This window comes from Chinchilla lanigera, unplaced genomic scaffold (genome assembly GCF_000276665.1).
Source record: "Chinchilla lanigera isolate Chin_1 unplaced genomic scaffold, ChiLan1.0 scaffold00005, whole genome shotgun sequence".
Taxonomy (NCBI): domain Eukaryota; kingdom Metazoa; phylum Chordata; class Mammalia; order Rodentia; family Chinchillidae; genus Chinchilla; species Chinchilla lanigera.
In genome coordinates this window covers 7,681,147-7,702,197 of record NW_004955406.1, presented here as the reverse complement: position 1 = coordinate 7,702,197, position 21,051 = coordinate 7,681,147, and the positions used below count along the sequence as shown (strand labels likewise).

The window sequence follows — 21,051 nt, the reverse complement described above, 5'->3', positions numbered from 1 at the left end:
GAGCTTTTTAGAGCAAAATATTTGGAGGGATAAAGTGTGAAGGAATTTGTATGTTAAGTAAAGGGCAAATAAGAAAAATTATTTGACATAATGTTTCCTATGTAGAAGATACCAAGGTGATCGCTTCAATAAAAACATTGTTAGAAATTCTATTTATAACGAAATTAAGATTTAAAAAAACTTAAGAGTACCTCATACTTTTTACCCCCTTTCCTCTAGGTCTAGAAGGCTGGGAAAAAAGGCTTATTATATCTGACCGAGCTCATATTGGTAAGGAGAACATACTGCGTTTACTTATAACTATCAGATTTATCAATGAAAGCATTAAGCAATTTTGTCTTTTATTAAACCTAAGAAGGATGGATTACAATTGAGTTCCAAATGCATAAAATCTTACTGTGTTTTTCTTTGCTTTTTTTGTTAAGGCTAGGCTGAATATACCTATTTCTGAAGACAGAGTTAGTGAAACAAATGAATAACACAGCAGTATTTCATAAGACATCTTTATGTAAAAATAGGCCATATATAAATACAAAGAGCATTTATTTAGTTATACTCACTGTGAAGTGCATCTACCCTCTAGCCAATCTTTAGAGTGATTCTTCCTGCCTGCAGTGTAATTACTGCCTTTTATTCAGACTAGCCTCTTGCATTAAGCAAATTAGATTCTAAAATTAATTTCATCTACCACCATTAAATTTGATGTTTTATTCCATTATTATTTCTGGACCAATGGGACTCTTAATTAGCACTGACATGTTACGAGTCAATAACCAGGAATGAGAAGTAGAATCTGTAAACCGTGCAAGAAACTTGTATGTGACTGATCCAAATTCAAACTGTATTTAAATATGTATGTGTCCTGATGTAGGTGTCCAGGGAGGGTCCACTGAGAGGTGACTCTTGAGTAAAGCCTCAGAGGTGTAAGAAAGCAGGCAAAGTAGATGTCACATGCATTGAGGATCACACGGGATACATCACACCATTAACATCCCAGTGCAGCTTAGCTGTAGGGCTGGGAGTATAGCTCAGCAGCTCCTGTGCATAGTGTACCTAAGGCTCTAGGTTAAAAGAAGGAAGAAAGCAGCGGGGAGGGGGGAAACCAAACCAAACTTAGCTATGTGATACTAATATACTAAGGATGAACCATTATCTTTAATTTTAAAAATTAGACTAAATTCCCAAGATGGCTCTCCCCCAGTATCCGGAGCTATAGAAAATAGAAGCAATATTCAAAGCAACTTCAAACAAACACTGTTTTTACAACATAGCAATTGTGAAGATATAAGGCTCCATGCCATGATGAAGCCTTAAGAAAATAATTACTGTGATTACACTAATAGCTTCCTGCAGCCAAGGAAAACATTAGCTTTGTGACAGTGCTAAATTAATTCTTGAAGATATGGTTCACTTGCTTTCCATCAACCATTTATTTGTGGGTTGCCGGTTACCTTTTTAACATCTTCGACAATAGAAATTAAAGGTATATATAAATACAAAACTTTTATTCAAAAGAACCAGAACACGCCAAGATTTTAATCTTGTCATAACTGATCTAATGGAATCAGATTTTAGTGAAACAATTCTTAAGAACAGTTCTGGCCCCGCAAGTCTCGAATCCATGTATTAGAGATGTTAACATTTTAAAGTATGCTGTGAAACATCACAATGCATACATGTGCGTAAAAAAGCACATATTTCTTCATTTAATCACCATCTTTCTTAAAATACAGAACCTTACTAGTGCCCTAGAAAACCATGCTGACCTTTCTTATTTATTATCTACTGCCTTTCATCAAAGATAACCACTGTTTTTATTTCTTTCATCATGGATTAGTTTTGTCTATTTTTGAACTTTTTATAAAATTAAGCATTATGCGTTTTAAAATTTTTTTTCTGTCTGCCACTAAACATTTTATCTGTAGGGTTCATCTTTAGTGTTAAAGGGACTTTTTTTTTGTATCTATATAATGTCTCATATAAGTATACCACAATTCATCCATTTCACCATGACGAAAATTTGGTTTCTTTTCATATTGGGCTATTACAAACGTTAAGCTGAACATTCTTGTAGATGTCTCTTGGTGTACCGTGTACTAGTGTGATTTTACAGATGTTGTTAACCTAATTCTGTGAACAAATTCTGAAACAAATATTGATTAGACAGTTTGAAATCATACAATACTTGTATACATTTAGTACGTGTAATGTAACTAACTAGTGTATAAAATGTCACTCTGTCCTCCTGAGAGAAATCTGGTCATCATACCAAGCTGTTGTGGTTATCCTTGCCAAGCATGGGAGAAGACTGTACAGTTTCAGTAGTATCTCAAAAGGAGAAAAGTAGGGAAGGGTATGTGAATGGATTCAGGTCTGCAGTTGGTGGGTGGTATTGATTGTGCACTAAGATGGTAAGTTTTATGGTCTGTAAATATGTTCACATAAAAATAAAACATTAACCAAAAACTTTGATTAGAATTCCAGGCCAGCCTTATTGATAAACTATTGTTTGGGTCAGTGAATAGGGGAGAGAACTTGTTGGCACAGATTAAGTACTAAGATAAATTGACATTGTCCTAATGTTCAACATGTTGAGAGAGAGAATGAATTGAGTGTGCAAGTGTGTGCAGGGAGTGGCAAGTTGTGTGCAGGAGAAGCACATGCCTTTTTAAGGACAACAAAGAGTGCCAGGGTGACCAGCAGACAGAGCACGGTGTAAGATCAAGGTGGAGTTTACAAGGACACTATACATAAAAGAGTTTTGTCTTTTTCTTTAGAGTAATGGAAAGCTATGGAGTTTTTAAGGGCAAAGGAGTAATGACATTATATGTATGTCTTAGAAAGATGGTTTTGGGTGCACCAAAGAATTTGGATTAGAAATGCCCATGAATGAAAGGAGATATACACAGTGAGGTACAGTTCCGGTCAGAGATGATAGATACATGGGACTAGTGAGGAAAAAGGACTGTCAGAATGATGGCTAGCTTTCTGGAGCTCACAATTTGAAATCAGAAAAAACTTTCGTATAGTGAGCTTTGTGTAATTTTAGGTTATACGGTGTTACAGAATCAGCCTCTTAGTGACTCAGTTTTATAGTCGTATAGACTAATAAATCAGAGTGAAAGATCAGGCATATTTTCATATTAATGTGCCATTTGGCCTAATGGCCCTTGCTGCTACTTGGCCTTACGGCCCTTGCCATTTGGCCCTGTGGCCCTTGCTGCTACATTATCACTTTAAAAAATTTATCTTTAATTTATCATAATAAAATGAGGATGGAAGGATTCGTAACTTCAGTAGAAATAAAAAATGTTTTGTTCTTTCATACTTCCTTTAACAACAACTGTGATTTTGCTTTATTTCCCGTCAGTATTTGATTTTCATCAAGCAGCTGATGGTATCCAAGAACAACAGAGACAAGAACAAGCAGGGAAAAAGTAAGATTTTTTTCCCCTGGTACTACCTAAGCATATTTAGACCTTCATGCTTGAACTCTAGGCCAGAAGTAGTAGAACATCTTGTGTAGCTGTTGAGAAAATCAATAGGCTTATGAAAATAAATGTATAGGAAATAACATAAATAGAAATAGTTATATATAACTTTGCTGTTTGTGACGATCTGGCCATAAGACCCGTATTTTTTTGTGTGTAACTGTTTGGTCTTTCTTTTTCTTTTTTATTAAGCTTGGGTACTACAAAAAAGGGCATTGGCCCAGTTTATTCTTCCAAAGCTGCTCGGAGTGGACTTCGGATGTGTGATCTTGTTTCTGACTTTGATGGCTTCTCTGAGAGGTAACTAACTTGTCTTCCAAAATTGAAAGAACAAATGCATTTTTACAGTTTTTACACCCCAGAGTACAAAATGGTAAATCCAATATTCTAGTTAAATAATGATGGTTGGCTTAGTATTATTATCATCTGAAATGCTAAAGTTACTTTTACTTCATTTTAATTCATAGTTATTTTCAGATTCACATTATACAGTAGTATTCCAAGAAGAGTATGGGCTGGTTTGCTGACAAATAGAACAGTTCTAGTGGGTATGGCAGTACCTTGATGTAGTCACTATGTTTTAGGGTCTTTTATATTCCTTTGGTACTGGGGATTGACCCCAGGGACATCCTACCACTGAGCTATATCCCTATCCCTTTTTACTTTTTATTTTAATACAGAACTTCAACAAGTTAGCCACACTGGCCTCAACTTGTGTTTCTCCCTCTTCAGCTTCCCTCGTAGCTGGAATTACAGGTGTACAGCACTGTGTCTAGCTGTAATTTCAAAAGCTGTACAGCGACTCAGTGATAGGGAGCTGATTGTGTTTAACAAGTGACATCAGGACTATAATGACCTGCTCTCTTTTTTACCAACAGCTAATTTGTTTGGAATGGCAAGATACCCCCACTGAAGTATCTTACAGACACATGGCTAATGTCTACCATTTTCTCTTCCAAGCATGGAGACCATTTCCTTTTGTGTTCTACATTATATAATGCAGTTAATTTAGATTTAAGTCTTCTGTGTTTATAGACTTCCATCATTCTATCCTTCCTCCCTCCCTACAATAATCACCTTAATTATATTGTTAATCTTAAACTTGAAAAAATATTATAAGCATATAACATTCGTATGGCTGATCTCCTCTATTAAATGTTCTTTCTCAAAAAGTAATTTCAGTTTTAGAATTAATTTTTCATTAGAACCACTTATACTCTGCAGAAATTATCTGAAGTGTATAGTGATATTTGAATATTTTTAAAGAGTGCTAATGTCTTAATTTGTCTGTATTTCTCAGGTTCAAAGTTCTAGCTAACCAGTATAAATCTATATACCCTACTTTGGAAATAGACATTGAAGGTGAATTACAAAAACTCAAGGTAATATTTTCTGACCTCTTCAATGTTCTTTTTAACACTTGTTTGCCAAGTTGGCATCTAGGTCTTTGATTCCCTCCAGTTTTGTGTAAGAACTGGTAAAGGAACAGCGCCAGTTTTTCCTGGACATAACAGGTTTGAGTGACTTTATACAGTCAATATTTTAGACAGAATATTAGGTGGTGACCAGCAGTAGTAAGTGAAGGTAAAATTAAAGTAGGGAGCAGATTGTAGGGCAGCTTTTATTCTGGAGATGATGAAAGACTATTGGGTAATCTTGAGCAATGGTAACATTTTGATAATGTCTGCATTATACAAGCACCACTCACAACAATTGGGGTATAGAGATCCGCAAAGGGATGAGTGCAGTGTGATCATTTATAAAGCTGGCCGGCCCATTTAGGATTGACAGCCATAGAGTGAATGTTTTCTGCACTCTACTCCTGAGATGAATAAGGCGAGCGGCCAAAGATGAGGCTCACAGCCGGAAATGGAGACGTCATTGGTGCCTGAACTGGTGAGCTGTGTAGGGGTGTCCGCTCTCCACCCTTCATCCTCCACAATCATTGATGAATTTCATGCTCTTTCCTGGTTATCTGATTTTTATTTCTCATCTTTAAATAAGTATCAATGTTTCCGGAACTAAATAGGAATCATAAACCCTCCGGCATTGTAGAGTTGCAACCCTTAGACCTGTCCAAAAGTTTTAAATAGTAAACAAAAGGACCTCCAAGGAACATTCCAGATGTTCAGTATTTGTATCTCAGTGCATTGATGGTGGTTTAGAATAGCCTACCTTTTCCTGTGGGTAGAGCGCAATTACCGTTCCTAGGGATTGTTGTTGAAACAAGGTTTTACTGCAGTTGTACTGTAGGCCTCCGGGCAGTGGTGGTGAACCTGTGGCATGCGTGCCGCAGCAGGCTGTTACTGTTGACAGCTCTAAAAGTTTCATCATCACTGTTTCAGGGCGTATTCTTATTTATAGTATATTTTAACTTGAATTGTAAAGTTAAATAATATTGTTAACACTTCAAATATATTTTTAAAAAATTTTATAACGTTCACATGTAAAATAATATTTGGTATTATCAACTAGTGGTACTATGGAGATATTTTACAGAATGGAATACAAAGAAAAAGAATATCAATCACTGATATTTGCATGCCTGACAGTGTAACTTGTGCCCCTCACTAAATTTTGATAGTCACTGTGATGTAAATTTCAAAATTCTTGGTCACATGTATTGTTCCTCACAAATTTTAAAAGCGGCAGGTAATACTGCCAATTCATTTTCTGAAACCTTGTGTATGAAATAGGAGTACTTTGCTATTTGGAAGATTGTTACCATTATTTGTGTGAGGCTGATATAGAACTTTTGAATTTCTTCACATGCACATAACACACCTCAGGTTGCAAGTGGAACCCAGCACCATGAGCACGCTAGGTCCTTGCTGTACCACTGAGCTATACCGTCAGCACTTAGTGCTTGACCCGGTATCTTTTCTGGCTCTGGAAAATCAGCACAAGAGACCAAAGCTAATCTAAATATTGCAACAGCAGGATAAGTAAAACAGCAACCCCCTTATTACTTTGCATTGCATTTGTCAGTTTTACTGTCATGAATTCAGTAACTTCTGGCCAGGCGTGGTGGTGCACGCCTGTAATCCCAGCACTCAGGAGGCTGAGGCAGGAGGATCATTGTGAGTTTGAGACCAGCCTGGGCTGCAAAGTGAGCTCAAGCCCAGCCTGAACTGCATAACAAGACCCTGTCTCAAAAAGACCAAAAGAAAAAAAAAACAAGTCAGTAACTTCTGCTGTACTGGTCATATTATCAGTGTGTTACTACACATGTACACATGGAGATTGGTTTTTGTCTGTGCACAGGGTTATATGGAGAGGATTAAACCAATGGTGAGAGATGGAGTTTATTTCCTATATGAGGCTCTACATGGACCACCAAAGAAAATCTTGGTAGAAGGAGCAAATGCAGCATTATTAGATATTGATTTTGGTAAGTGAGATGTGGTTCACCGGGAGCTAGACTGGGCCCAGAGTGCTTAAAATATACATAATTAATGTTCCCATTAAAGTTTTTTTAGCCTGTGTATTCAGGAATGATGGAAGTTTGTCATGCAAGGAACCAGTATGTTAAGTTCTGTACTTCATTAAAGAAAGAAAGCATATTTTGAGTTCAGGGGCTGAGAGGAGTCCTATAAGTTATGGATTTTGTTATTTCATGAATGATTTAATCACTCACCCCATTTACCTGGAGCCCTAAGATGCTAAGATGAATTTTATAGATGAATCTTCATATTTAATTCAACCTTTAAAATGTATATATAGGGGGCTGGGGATTTAGCTCAGCGGCAAAAGCGCCTGCCTGGCAAGCGCAAGGTCGTGAGTTCGGTTCCCGGTACCGGAGAAAAACCAGAAAAAAAAAAAAAATGTATATATAGTATTGTTAAACATACCTATTCTAAGATCTATGAAAACCTGTTTACACCTGGGCATGAGACTTTCTGGGCTGATTTGGGGTATTTCCTCTAGTTTCAAAGAGTTAAAGCTTAACTTCTTGATGACTTCTAAACAGAATCTCTCATGCGTAACGTCTGCTTATTGACATCTCACTGAGTTTGGTTCCAACAAATCAGAGTGCGTGTTTATATAGAATATACGTATGATATTCTGATACCGCAATATGCCTACCCAGTCTGGAAAAAAAAAACAGAGTGTCTAATTAGCAGAGTGGGTAGTTAAGTATGAAAGGGAGAAAGAAAACACCAATCTTAATAACTTGTAATATGGAGGTTGTTCTCTGTGTAGAGGTCAAAAGCTAGGGAAATACTGAATGCCGCAAGGCAAATTTAGTGTTGCTATCTGTCCATGTTGCTGCTGCACCTTAAATTCACATAGAGTCATTTGTTTTAAATTGACAAGAAACTCAAAATAGGTAGATATGTGTCCTCTTACACATAGATATTAATCTCACTACAGACAAGGAGAATCAAGAATAAAACATTGAGGCTTTGAAAACATTGAGGACAGTGCCAGTTGTAGTGAAGTTTGTCAGATAATTAGACAATACTCAGAAGCAGAATTTTAATAGTAATTCTGTTTTAAAGTGCATATAGCTCTGAGCATATCTTAATAATCTTTTCTGTTTTTAGGGACTTACCCGTTTGTAACTTCCTCAAACTGTACTGTTGGAGGTGTGTGTACAGGCTTGGGTATGCCCCCTCAAAATGTTGGAGAAGTATATGGAGTTGTGAAAGCGTATACCACTAGAGTTGGTATCGGTCCCTTTCCAACAGAGCAAGACAATGTAAGCCTATTTCTCAGTAATCTATAAGATTATAAAAAATACTGCAGTAAAAAAATGAAGCTAAAAGTGGGTCTATTCCAGATAATGTCTTTTTCAGATAAAATTTGTCATCTCTTTGGAATTCCATCTTCAGCTTATTTTCTGAAAGATGTTTATCACAAAGAGACTTTGTCTTATGTGATTTCTAATTAATTCCATTAAATTACATCATTGCTATTCTAATTCATAAGATTTATGTTTTGTTCTCTAGGAAATTGGAGAATTATTACAAACAAGGGGCAGAGAATATGGTGTAACTACTGGAAGGAAAAGGAGATGTGGCTGGCTGGATCTTGTTTTACTCAGATATGCGCATATGATCAATGGATTTACTGCGTGGGTATTCTATGGAAACATTTATTTCAGGAAACCATAGGACTATTCATGACCACAGGTTTAATTTTGTGTTGCAAATTTGGGGTAGAAAAATAAAAAAATTTTATGGTAATAGAAAAATATAATTCTTTAATCTCCAAGTTGAAATTGTATTTCTAGGTAGGAGTGGAACAAGATATAGGGAAAAGATATATAAAAGAGGGCCCTAGGTTTCCAGAGTTGGTAGAAATGAATTATGATAGTCTCTTACACATAAGAAAGAGGCAAGGTAAGTAGGTAGGCAGCTAGGAGACAGATGGGTAGGTAGATAAGCAGCTAGAAGAAGTAAAATGTGTGTATGGAGAAGGGAGGCAGTGCAGCATAGTGATTTGGTGCATAGGTTTAAGGCCTGACGTCCTAGATTCAAATCTCAGATCGATTCATACTGGTAGCACCTCAGTTTTATCATCTGTAAAATCAATAGTAGTATTGCAGATGTCAGTGGTGTTTAAAGCTTAGAGGAAAAGTGCAATACGAACTTCTGTAAAGCATACTCTCTGGCTCACTGACAGCGCTCATTAAAAGTCATTGGTGTATATGTATAATAAGTGTGTCTACGCTTGGCGTGGCAATGCACGCTTGTAATCCCAGCACTCAGGAGGCTGAGGCAGGAGGATGGCTGTGAGTTTGAGGCCAGCCTAGGCTACAAAGTGAGTCTAAGGGCAGCCTGAACTGCATAGTAAGACCCTATCTCAAAAAGACAGTGACAAAAAAAAGTGTCTATATCCATATGAATTAGCATGTGCTCCTAGAAAATAACAGAATAAAGGATAAAGGGAATAATTTGTGAACAAGAATCCCAATCCTAGTATTTTATCTGATTTCCACAGATTTCCCCTTAAAAACCTGTTATCCAGTCAGTTTGTCAGGAAATTTTGATGTATCGTGAAGAGCCCCTCGATGTGGTTTCCTCACTCTTTGGCAGTTTCTGACCAGAAGGGTGGAGGTGACGGTAACGAGAGTGAGAACGTGAGGGCTGACGGCATGTGTGTCCATGTGCTTACGTCTTGTGCGCGTCCACAGGGAGCAGCACATTCTGTGTTCCGTGGCCGCAGAGTGCGCCCCAACTCAGGCAGGCCTGCCACGGTGTGTGTTCTCGATGCGTCGACAAAACTGAGTCAGGGTGTATGGGAACGCCAGGACCAGTGAAGGTCTGCTGTAGCCACCAGTCAATAACTCAGTGGCACATTATGAAGAATATATGTCAGTATATTGTTCCTAGTGTTTTACGTGTGGCACGCTTTAAAATACAATCCTAACCAGTTTTCAGAATTGCTTTGGAACTTTGAGCTTTGCATGAGTTTTCCTTTACTCCTGCATCTTAGATATTACAGCCTTTAAAAGTTTGTTTATAACTCTGCCTTTTCTTCCAAAATTAGGTTGGCACTTACCAAGTTGGATATTTTGGACATGTTTACAGAAATCAAAGTTGGTGTTGCCTACAAGTTAGATGGTGAAATCATACCTCATTTCCCAGGTACTTCTTGTAAGGCTGTGTCTAAGGACTACTGTATGATGTATACAGTAGAGCAGCATCAGGGAGCGCTTCTATATGGTGTGTGACATACACCCCTAAGCTGGAAGGCCCTTATGAAGTAGTGCATAGATGTTTACTTGTTAGCATTGGCTCATAGCTGCTTTTCATTTGGGGGCTGGTCAGAAGCTGCGTTCAGACTCAAAATAAGAAGAGAAATATAGCATCTTGGGACATGCTGCTCCTGAGTCTCATCTTCCCTGTTTTGAAAGTAACTTGCAAGCACAAGCCAGGCATGGTGCTCGGGAGGCTGAGGCAGGAGGAACCTCCATGGGCGGGTTCCTCTCTTGCGAACACTGAGCCAACAGAAAAGAATCTGTGTATGTGTAGGATATTATTCAGTTGGCAAGTCAGTTGTTTCAATATATCTTATGTCTTGGTTGTTAAATCTACTTTCAAAACTACCTCAGGAATTGTAAACTCAAAGATCCAGAAAAATAGTCTAATCAAATTTAATGACATGTGGGAAGATCTACCGTAAAGAAACAGCACTACATATTCCTTTCATTGAAATATTAAAAACTAGCAAAATAGGTAAAACTTGTCTTTTTAAAGGTGAGTTAGCTGATTTGGATCAGGTTCCTCCAAAATAGTCGAAGGTGGAAATTTGCGTTTAAGAAGTGTATTGGAGGGTGTTTTCAGCATCATCACTTACGAAGGAACAGTTAAAGTGCAATGTGGCCAATCCCAAGAGGAGTCAGAGAGCTGAGGTGGCCGTTCAGGTTATCTTAAACTGAGGCAAGTGTCCAAAACTCTGTACTTCCAGTAACCAGACAGTAGGTGTGGTCACTTGGGTGAAGCAGCTCCTTTGTCCAAGGGCAGGTCCTGGGTGACGGTCTGAGTTGAGTCCCTGGCGTGCAGTATTCCCTCCTACCGCAAGGGCAGTGCCTGTCTTACAGGCAGTGTTCTGGGTATCATGACACACTCTACTCTTGTGCTGGTTGTTGAACCCTATGCAGAAGTACAGTAGCTCCTGCAGATTTCTGTTGAGTGTTCTAAGGATATTTTTAAGAGAAAGATTAGTGGTATATACTGTCCCCTGCTAGGCTATCAATGGAAAGTAGAAGCAAGAGTCCCATTAAACTTTAAGCTAAGGCTATGCCCTATCATATTGGATTTCATGTACCAGAAGCCAGTGGGCAAGGAAAGGAGTCGCTAGAAGGGGTAATTGATGATTAAGAGCATGTGAGGCTGTTGTTACCCAGTGTGGGTGGGGAGGAACGTTTGGCACCTGGATGATACTTGGGCGTCTCTTGGTATTTCGTAGCCTTGCTAAATGGATGAACAAATTAGCCGAGACTGGGGAAAACACATGATAAGCAGACTCAGATCCCTGGGGATATGGATCTGGACCCCCAGTTGGTAATGATTACCTCACTCCTTTACTAACTGATTAACCCTCAGCTAACAGAGCTGCTGCTCGGCGTTGTTTACCTCATAAAATGCCTTTTTATAAAGGTTCCACTTATTCCACTATAATAAGCCAAGAGACCAAGACCAATGTGGAAATTCTGACATCCAATAAGTACGTTTGTTCCAGTTTTGTATTGTGTGACTAGAGAAAAGAACAGTGGGTGAATGTTTGGACCCGGAGAACTCAGTGAGCTGGAGATGGGCCAAGATGCCACTGATAAGCTGGCCCTCCTGTGACCTCTTTATTAACAGCGGTGCCATGGTGTCAGTATCAACTTGAACTTTGTGTGTCACAGTCCTCAAAACGATTGGGTGTTCCCCTCCCCTCCGCATATGCTGGGAGTACACACATGAGGTTGTGTTGCAGTCTGTCCTCCCGGGAGCTTGGCCTTACTGACACCAAGAAATAGATTAAAAAAGATTCAGTTTCGGAAATTAGTTGAGTGGCCATTACTTTTCCTTCAGGCACTGTCTTCAGCCCCTTGAAAAACTATCTTTGACTTCATTTTGAAACTAAAGTTTCATTTGTAGACTGCAGCCCTGTAGACTGCCTGTCTTCTGACCTGTTGTTTATCTCTCTGACGGCCAGGTCCTCTTAGTTGTCACCCTGATGGCTGCTCATAATGACAGTGAAGCCCACTGTGTCTCTGAAGGACAGAGGCTGCCACCTGCCTTTTATTCTTTGGGAACCGTGCCATCTCTGTTGCTGTTCTTTTCCCTTCCCTATTCTCTTTGTTCTTTATACTAGGTAATTCCTGTGATGTCTTCAAGTTGACTCTTCTCCCCTTCTCCATATGCTTTAAACCCATCCAGTGGAGAAGGGATCTCTGCTGTAGGAGCCAGAAACCTCTGTGTACCCCATCACTGGGGCCCAGAGACATTCCACTGGCTGGCTCAGTGGGTGGCTGCTTCAAAAGCCAGACTTGGATTAGTGGAGTGACTGGCACACATCTGCCCAGGGGACTGGGTGTTTGCAACGTGGAGGAGTTACCAGATGTTGTAGTGACCAGCAGTCCTTTCTAGGCTCTTCCTGTCTCATTCAAAGAGCTGGATGGAACAGTCAGTAAATGTGAAAGTTTACCATTTATTTAGGGTGAAAGAAAAACAAGCACAAACGAAGTTCCCAGGAAGAAAAGGTGCTGTCAAAAGAAATGCTATGCAGAGTGAATGTAGGCCAGTTAAAGTAGGAAAAGAAGTACACTTGAAGAGTGCAGACCAGGCTGGTGACAAGGCTCAGGGCAGCGGCCACTAGCTTAACGACCACTCTCTTTCATATCTCCTGTTCTGATGTCAGATCTAAGCTGTCCCATCAAAAACGCACTGGATCTTGTGCCAGAAGATTGGTATCAGGTGCAGGGCTCAGCTCTATCTCATGAAGGTCCTCTGCCAGAAGAATTGAAGATAGCTTTCATTCCCTGATCGGTATCAGGGCTCTTGGGGCTCTGTATCCGTGGTTAACAAGTCTCTGCTGTTGACAGGTCGTGCCCGATTGCCCAACAACTTGGCCATGTCCTCATCTCCTGCCTCAGAGGGGAGTGGAGGATGCTGTCTGCAACAACCGGGGGGTTGAGGCATCTGTCTTCTGAGACTGGAGGCATGGCCAGTTGTATGTGGCTTTGTATGGGTGGAGGCGCGGCGGGTGGTTGCCTGCATGGTTTCCACCACCCTTTCCCAATGTGGCACATAGGCTTCTATTGCTAACAAGGCAGCCCAAAAGATGTGCTGGGCAGTTTCAAGCAGTGCCGCTGTGATGTGAGCTGTCACTACAGCCTACAGAGGTCTGGAGAGAAACAATTGCCTGGTGTGGGCTGTGGCCAAGTTTCCTAGCTCCAGCTGTGGCTCAGTCTTCCAGCTCCAGCTATGGCCCACCTCTGCTCAACTGCAGGCAGGCACTACAACTAAAGGAATCAGGAAGTAAAGCCTTCACTATCCCTGTCCCCAGGCACGTGTCTCTCGGGGTCTGAGCTCTGGGTCTAGGGTGTCACTCCTGGGCAAGCATGCCCACAGGAGCAGCAGAGAGGAGTAATACTTTGGCTTCCAGCACACCTGTGTGAGGCTGTGGCATCATTCCTCGCCTCACTTTGTCTGATTGTGCACTCCCGAGTACTAGGTGTGAGTGCCACAGAGCAGGTGCTGTGATTCCTACCCTTGTCCTTCCCCTTGAAACATCTGGACCTGTACTAGTGTCTCATGGTGGAGCAGCATTAAAAGCATCCTATAGATCACTGTTTAGGGACTATTCTTGTATGTATGCCAAGCACTCTCCATAATAGACATTTTTAACATTTGAAATTCTCAGTGGTCTGGTCTGATACATGGTGAGCACTGTCTGTCATGACTTAGTGAACCCTAGAAAAATACAGGAAACAGTCTGATTTTATATGTGAAAATCACTAAGTTGTCACCTTGTAATTAGTTATGAGAAGACAAGTCAAAGGGGATGGGGCACCCTGAGGTCCTTAACTGATCTCTTGGAGAACTCCGGAGGTAGAGTGGTCCTTGAGTTGTCCCAAATGAAGGACAGTGACGAGACCAGGTACCCCTCTGTTCCCATGTGGACAAGCCAGTGGGTTTGGTAGCTGCCTTCTTTGGAGGGCGAGTCCTGGGGGTTGCACCTGAGTGCTTCCCTTGCAGAGGGGCATCTGGCAGCATCCTGTAGCATCCACCATTACTATCTTCTCACTTCTAGTGCACATTCCATTTTCAGGAGGAGATACACAGAAAATGACTAGGTAGAGTAGTGAAAATTTCAGTAAAAGTGACAGATTCTCAGGAGTTTCCAGGTACACAGGGCTTCTTTCTGTGAGGTTGCTGTCATTATACAGATCTGTAATTGAGAGCATAAAAATTCAGAATGCTCTAAAAATAGAAAGCTCTCAATTTAGCATCAAACTTCATTTGACTTGAACTTTTGTTAGAGCTACATAATCTTTACCCACTAATCATGAATAATCATGTTGCTTCAGAAATGTTTGGTTATTGCCAGATATGGTTGGGCAGGAGGATCACCTTGAGTTTGAGGTCAGCCTGGACTACATAGCAAGATTCTATCTCAAAAAATAAATACAAAAAAGGGAGAAATGTTTGATTATAGAATATTATTCCAGATATGTACTGTTTATCTTTCTGAAACCTCAGAAATTCAAAATTCTGATGCATACCTGGTTCTAAGGATTTTGCTAAGTGTTTGTGAACCTGTGCTATGTCTAAAGTTGTTTGATACCGGTAATATGTACCATGAACAAATATACTCTTTTAACTTGTAGCAAACCAAGGAGTCTTAAATAAAGTTGAAGTTCAGTATAAGACACTCCCCGGATGGAACACAGACATATCAAATGCAAGGACATTTAAAGAGCTGCCTGTTAATGCACAAAATTACGTTCGATTCATTGAGGATGAGCTTCAAATTCCAGGTAAACAGAAAGCTTTATGAACAACGCTTTTCTTTTTCTATTTTTAACTTACTAGGCTGCCTCGAAATAGAAAAGCATTTAAAAAAATCATTGTTGCTTTGCAGAGTGCTCGTGATCTGTGTAAAATGCCTGACAAGACATAAAATATTTTTCCTTAGAGTAAATTGAATACGCATCTTTATTTAGAAGACAGTAGGTTACCTCTTCCCCTGTCTGAGCCGTCCTGTAATTCTCCTATTAATCATCTTTGTTTTTACCCTGTGACATTCATTCTTATTCCTTTTTCTCTTTTAATAACAGATTATTTTATATTTTTACAACTACCAAAAATGATTAACTTTTTTTTATAATTTAGATTAAACTATCTTTGAGAGTTATGGGAGTTTCTTGCATAGACGTTAGGAAATAATAGTACAGAAAGGTGAAAATCTCATTAGAAAATATATAAAACAAGAATAAAGGATGATAGGACTTATTTACTAAACAAAGCTTTTGATCTGAATAGAAATTAGAGATACTAGAAAAAGGGGCTGGGGATTTAGCTCAGCGGCAAAAGCACCTGCCTGGCATGTGCAAGGTCGTGAGTTCGGTTCCCGGTACCGGAGAAAAACCAAAACCAAAAAACAAACAAACAAACAAAAAAAACAAAAAAGAGATACTAGAAAAAGTAAAGCAGGTAGTAGGTGCCTTCTATATAAATTCCTTCCAATTTTTGTATTGTTGTTCATTTGTGTATTTATAGTTCTTTTTAGATATGACTTGTGTCCCAAATTGCTAGGAGGCCCTCCCAGGCTGATGTCAATTGTAGTAAGCATATTTGTTTACTACTCTTAGTCAGTGGTTTCTGACATACAAATAGCCGTAAGTCTGACAGTGACCTCTGTGAAATCCATAAGGGGTTATCCTCACAGTACTTGCAGAAGCCAGTAATTCTGCAAATACTCTAACCTAAGCCTATATTGTACTGATCATTAGAAATTCCGCTAGCCGTATAGGACATGAAGTTAAAATCAAACAGCACAAAAAGGCATACAGGGAAAGGTTAAGTGATAGTGTTGAACAGAAGCGGGAGACTGCCTGTTAACCCTAAAGGCTGGTCATTTTCAGTGAACTGATGCGCTTCTCTCTTTCTTCCAGTGAAATGGATCGGTGTAGGTAAATCCAGAGAATCCATGATTCAGCTCTTCTAAGGATTACCGGGAAGACAAGAAACACTCCATGTTGGGGAGGAAAAAGACTTTCTTAAATATTTCTTTATGACCTGCAAGTTCACAAATAAAGACAGTGAATTGAGTGGAAGTCCTGCAGTGTTCCTGGGCTTGAGCTGATGGCTGGTGCGGAGGCCGCCGTGGGCGTGTTCCCGTCGGCCCCTGTCCTTGGCGGGCATCGTCACCAAATCATTTCTTGCTCCTGCTGCTCATGGTGCCATGTTTTCTTTCAGTGTTTAGTAATAGCATAATCTCTGTTGTTCGAAATTTAAAGTAGTTATTTTTGATGCAGTTTTTCTTCATTATTGTCATTGTGTGTTTTAGTTTTTACCCCTATTGTTAGATGGTGAGAAAACTTAATGCAGTTTTGCACAAATATTTTTACATTCTGATCAATTCTCATTGTAATCTTTGCCGTTAGAAAAAGAGTGATGAAAAGATAGGGGTTCTGTAAACTTTTGTAATGCTATAAATTCTGTTTAACTCAGAATTATTTTCTGCTAAGACCATTACAAAATTGAGCTTGTTGCAGGGAAGGGGTGGCGGGATGGGTATACACTTATGGGTCCTTTAATTTCACAGAACTTATTCTGCATACATTATTTAATACATTAAACATTTAATTAAATGTTCAAAAAGAAAAGATGGTCCCCTAAATAATCTTAATGTTTAAAAGAGCTGTTCTGATATTTAGTGGATATTTTTCTTTAGTTTGAGACATGAACTGCAATGTATATCTTTCCTTTTTAAAATTTGTATTATACCATTATTTCTAAGTCTAATGGATGGATTTTTCAACACTGTGCCTGCCATTATACCTATAAACCACCTGTAAGTGTCCAAATGAACCTGAATTACTGGCCATAATTTTGATCATGCCTTCTTTTCTCTTTTCTTGAACAAAAAGGTGTTAATTTTGACAATTAGGCTTAACATATTGTGTTGTAGATTATTGTTGAACTATTACATGGTTAGGTGCCACTTAAATTTATTTTATTATACCATCAATAGCTGATTAAAAAGAACCAAATATTTCTAGTATGCTTTGTGTATTGTTTTTTGTTCTGGTAATAATAATACTAGTATGTAGGAGGGAGCATTATCCCTGCAGTATGTGGGGATAGTATAGAGAGAGATAAAAATAGATTCTTTGGAAGGATCTAAGTATCTTTATCTTCACTATCTTTATTTTTATAAAATTCTGAAAGAGGAGTACCCTCACTGGACTCAATAAATAAAGAACAGTACAGCTAATTCTGCAAACACACTGTAGATCTATAATGACATATGTAAAAATACTATATTTCCTTATTCTAGTAGATTGAATGGAATTTTAAAGTTTACATTCTTATCCTGGCTATAAGAACTGTTATTAGAACTCTTTTAAAAGTGAACTATTTGTTGATCAGTTGACATAGTGATAACTATTACAATGACAGGTTTTTATGGAATCAGAACATATGTACCAGATTCTGCTAGGGGTTGCCTATGCAGTGGTGTTAGCACACAGTCTTACTGAAATTCATTGCAGTGGGAACAGCGTGTTAACACATATTTATGAATGGTGGTGTATGCTGCAGTTGAAAAGTACAGAGTAGAGTGAAAGGGAAGCTAATTTAAATGTGGGAAGGATCAGGGGAGACTTCAGTGGATGTGTAAACAGACCAACTGGGTGAGTAGTCAGAAGTGCCTAGTACAATGTGCTAAGGCCTAGGGGCTGGGAGGAATGTGGGGAGTTAGAGCAACTGAACAAAATGAGCACAGAGCTGATGTTGACAGCAAATTCAAGAAATACTGAGTCAAACAACCAAAACATATTGTACATGAAAGAAAATACTCTAGCTCAAAATGCAATACATACCATGTTTAAGGAAGCATGGTGAGAGCACAGAAAAATTGTTGAAATTTCAGAACTCACTGAAAAGGAACTAGCTGACCAAACAAAGTATTTCAGTATGGAGAGAGCTTGTTTAGTGTAATATTTGATATAATTGATTAATACTGTTGTATGAGAATGTGAAACTTCTAAGGCATTTTTTAAAAGGTGACACCAGGTGTTAAAGTATTGTAAAACTATGTGACGTTGTCATGGGAAGGAACAAACCCACAGAAAAAAATTTTAACCCTTGAAAAAATATTTCAGTATTTTTCTTTAATATGCAGAGTGTCATAAATAAGAAAATAATTAGTAAAAAAAGATTTAAAAAATCAGTATATATCACACAGTCCACAGAAAAGTAAATATGAATGGCCCAAATTGTGAAAAGATCCCCTCCTTCCTCCAGATGGAATGAAAAAATAAAAGTATTTCCAGCAAAGGTAACTAGTAAGAGCTACTATAATGTAAAGTATTTGGGTTTGTAATTTCCTATATGTTTGAAGTCACAGGCAATGCAAAACAACAATAAAAAACTGTTACTGGGCGTATTGTATAAAATGTAGTTTTTAACAATGACAATATAAGGGGAGGGACCGAGCTGTATATGATAGTTGTATATTACTAAAATCAAGCTGGTATTAATTTGTAATTCCCATAGTAACCAGTAAAAAGTATCAAAAAGTTTACACCAAAGAAAATAAGACAGAACACCACCAAAATGTCACAACACAAAAGATCCAAATAGTTTGGATGAAACACTGAGTCCCCTCTAGGAAAGACCCTAGTACAATGGCAAAAGTTTGTACTGTTACCCTCTCTCCCAGCCTGCTCCAAATGATCCTGGGGCCCTTGTTAGGGGAACTGTGTGCTGAGAGAAATAAACTCAGTGGTTGCAGGAGATCCAAACTAGCTCCAGAGCCCTCCAGTCACAGTAGGTAGTTACAGCGGTCAAAGAGAATCAGTGGTATTTTAGCTCAAGTACGTCTCACAGTGGGTCCCCATTTCATCTGAAGGCATTTCTTGTTACTGTATTTTGGTCTTTGTCTTTCATATTGCATTTTTTTCAAATATCTTGGTGGCACCTGGTTGACCATGTCATAGACTGAGGCTATAGAAAATTACATAAAACTCTGTTTATGAAGGAAGATTTTTAACTGGTAGAATTTATTTTGGGGTGGTTGAGTAGGAAGCCAACCAGTATGCCCGCAGGTGGGTAGCAGCCGGAATGTGGCATTCTTTGAGATCATTTCATTTCCTTTTACCCCCTACCTCCCTCCTCTCCCTCCCTTTTAAGACACTTTTATTAGTATGTGTCTGCAATACATAATGTTTACCTTGGTGTGAAGTTGGTACATGTATAGAACATGTCTTCTTATTTCATCCCCTTTCCTCCCTGCCTTCCACCTTTTGATGCCCTTCCCATCTCAGAAAGATCTTTCACCCTACTTCCTATTAACTATCTTTTTATTTTGCTCTTTAATATTTAAGCTTGTGTGTCTGATTTATTTCACTTAACATTGTGATCTCAAGATGCGTCCATTTTTCTACAGATGACTCCAGTTTATCCTTTTTGGCAGAGTAGCACTCCATTGTGTATAAATACATTTTCTTTATCCATTTTTCTGTTGATGGACATAGATAGGCCACTTCTAGGATCTAGCTATTATGAACTGTGCTGCTATAAACTTTGGTATGCATGTGTCACTTTCATATAATGTCTTTAACTCTTGGGAGGATACCTGGATGGGAAATTGCTGGTTCAAATGAAATTTCTATTTTTAGGTTTTGTGTTTTGTTTTGTTTTATTTTGTTTTGAGACAGGGTCTCGCTATGTAATTCAGGCTGGCCTTGAACTCACTGTGTAGTCCAGGCTGGCCTTCAACTCAGGGCGATCTTCCTGCCTCAGCTTCCTGAGTGTTGGGGTTACAGGTGTGTGCCACCATGCCTGGCTATTATGGGTGGATCTTGATTCTCTGTTCTTGGCTGATCAGTTTAATCTGAAAAGAATTGGCAACATGTAAATATTTTAGGGTTAAGGTTATCTGTATACATACTGAAATTAAATAGTTCTGCTATTATCCTATCTGAGAATCATTAAGAATACCGCCAGTTATTTTGGTTGAATGCCATGGTTATTTTAGTTTAAAAGCATTTTTTCCAGAGCTGCCTCTTTTCACAACAGTAGAGCAGTGGCAAGGAATTAAGTGGCCCAGGATTTGATGAAATTGTGGCCAATTTCTGGTCTCCATCTGTAATTTAAAACAAATTAATGATTTAAGACTATTTACTCGTAAATTTTAACACACTGTCCTTTTATCATTTATGCACAATAACAAATAATTTATAAGACTAAGGGCAAAGGGATGTATTTAAAATATGGGAAAAAGGACATAGTCAAAAGGTGATTTCTTTGGTTTAGTCTCCAATTAAAAGGCCTTATTGCATTAGGCCAAAATGGGAATAAAATCACTCCAATAAATTTGCATTTGAAGTCCTAGTTCTAGACCCCCAAGCCCTTTCAGTCCTACATTGTCAATGGGCCACTTTGTATCAAACTCAATGATTGCCATCCCTCAGTTCAGACCAACTGGAGTTCCCTCCTGTCTTGTAGCTTATCTAGAATTACTAACATCTCCTTATCTAAAGGTATGGGGGAAAAGTAAATAAATAAAGGTAAGGGTTCAAGGAAGGCTTAGGTTGACTACAGCAATCAGTGATGCTAACATAACAAAGCTTCAGCAAGTAGGTGTTTTACTTACATTAACCCTAATAATCACAACAACCCTCATTAATACACAGATTTTATCACCATCTCAGGAAGATTAATTTGTCCAAGTTTACTCACATATGAGATGGAGCCCAGGTTCACCCACAATTCTCAGGCTCGAACATCCCTAATCTTTTAAACTGCTGTGTTCCACGTTCATTAGCACCTCAACATTTGAAGAAGTAAGCATTTCTTGATATTAAGAATGATAAAACATTTCATTAACC

At 38.8% G+C, this 21,051-nt stretch overlaps 2 protein-coding genes across 3 annotated transcripts in view; one reads left to right on the top strand and one right to left on the bottom strand.

Moving 5' to 3' along the window:
* Positions 1-17,219, top strand: part of Adss (adenylosuccinate synthase) — a 30,201-nt gene extending 12,982 nt beyond the window's left edge. Inside the window, exons 4-13 of the mRNA XM_005374781.2 lie at positions 220-270; positions 3,371-3,437; positions 3,684-3,791; positions 4,792-4,873; positions 6,756-6,882; positions 8,039-8,193; positions 8,444-8,568; positions 9,987-10,084; positions 14,821-14,970; positions 16,108-17,219. Coding sequence (XP_005374838.1) covers positions 220-270; positions 3,371-3,437; positions 3,684-3,791; positions 4,792-4,873; positions 6,756-6,882; positions 8,039-8,193; positions 8,444-8,568; positions 9,987-10,084; positions 14,821-14,970; positions 16,108-16,160 — 1,016 coding nt within the window. The 3' untranslated portion in view covers positions 16,161-17,219. The remainder of the gene's footprint in view (positions 1-219; positions 271-3,370; positions 3,438-3,683; positions 3,792-4,791; positions 4,874-6,755; positions 6,883-8,038; positions 8,194-8,443; positions 8,569-9,986; positions 10,085-14,820; positions 14,971-16,107) is intronic.
* A 2,951-nt stretch (positions 17,220-20,170) lies between these two features.
* Positions 20,171-21,051, bottom strand: part of LOC102005664 (chromosome unknown open reading frame, human C1orf100) — a 30,243-nt gene continuing 29,362 nt past the window's right edge. For both annotated transcript variants that reach the window (XM_005374774.2, XM_013520358.1), the window contains one exon: positions 20,171-20,306. In XM_005374774.2, coding sequence (XP_005374831.2) covers positions 20,200-20,306 — 107 coding nt within the window. In that variant the 3' untranslated portion in view covers positions 20,171-20,199. The remainder of the gene's footprint in view (positions 20,307-21,051) is intronic.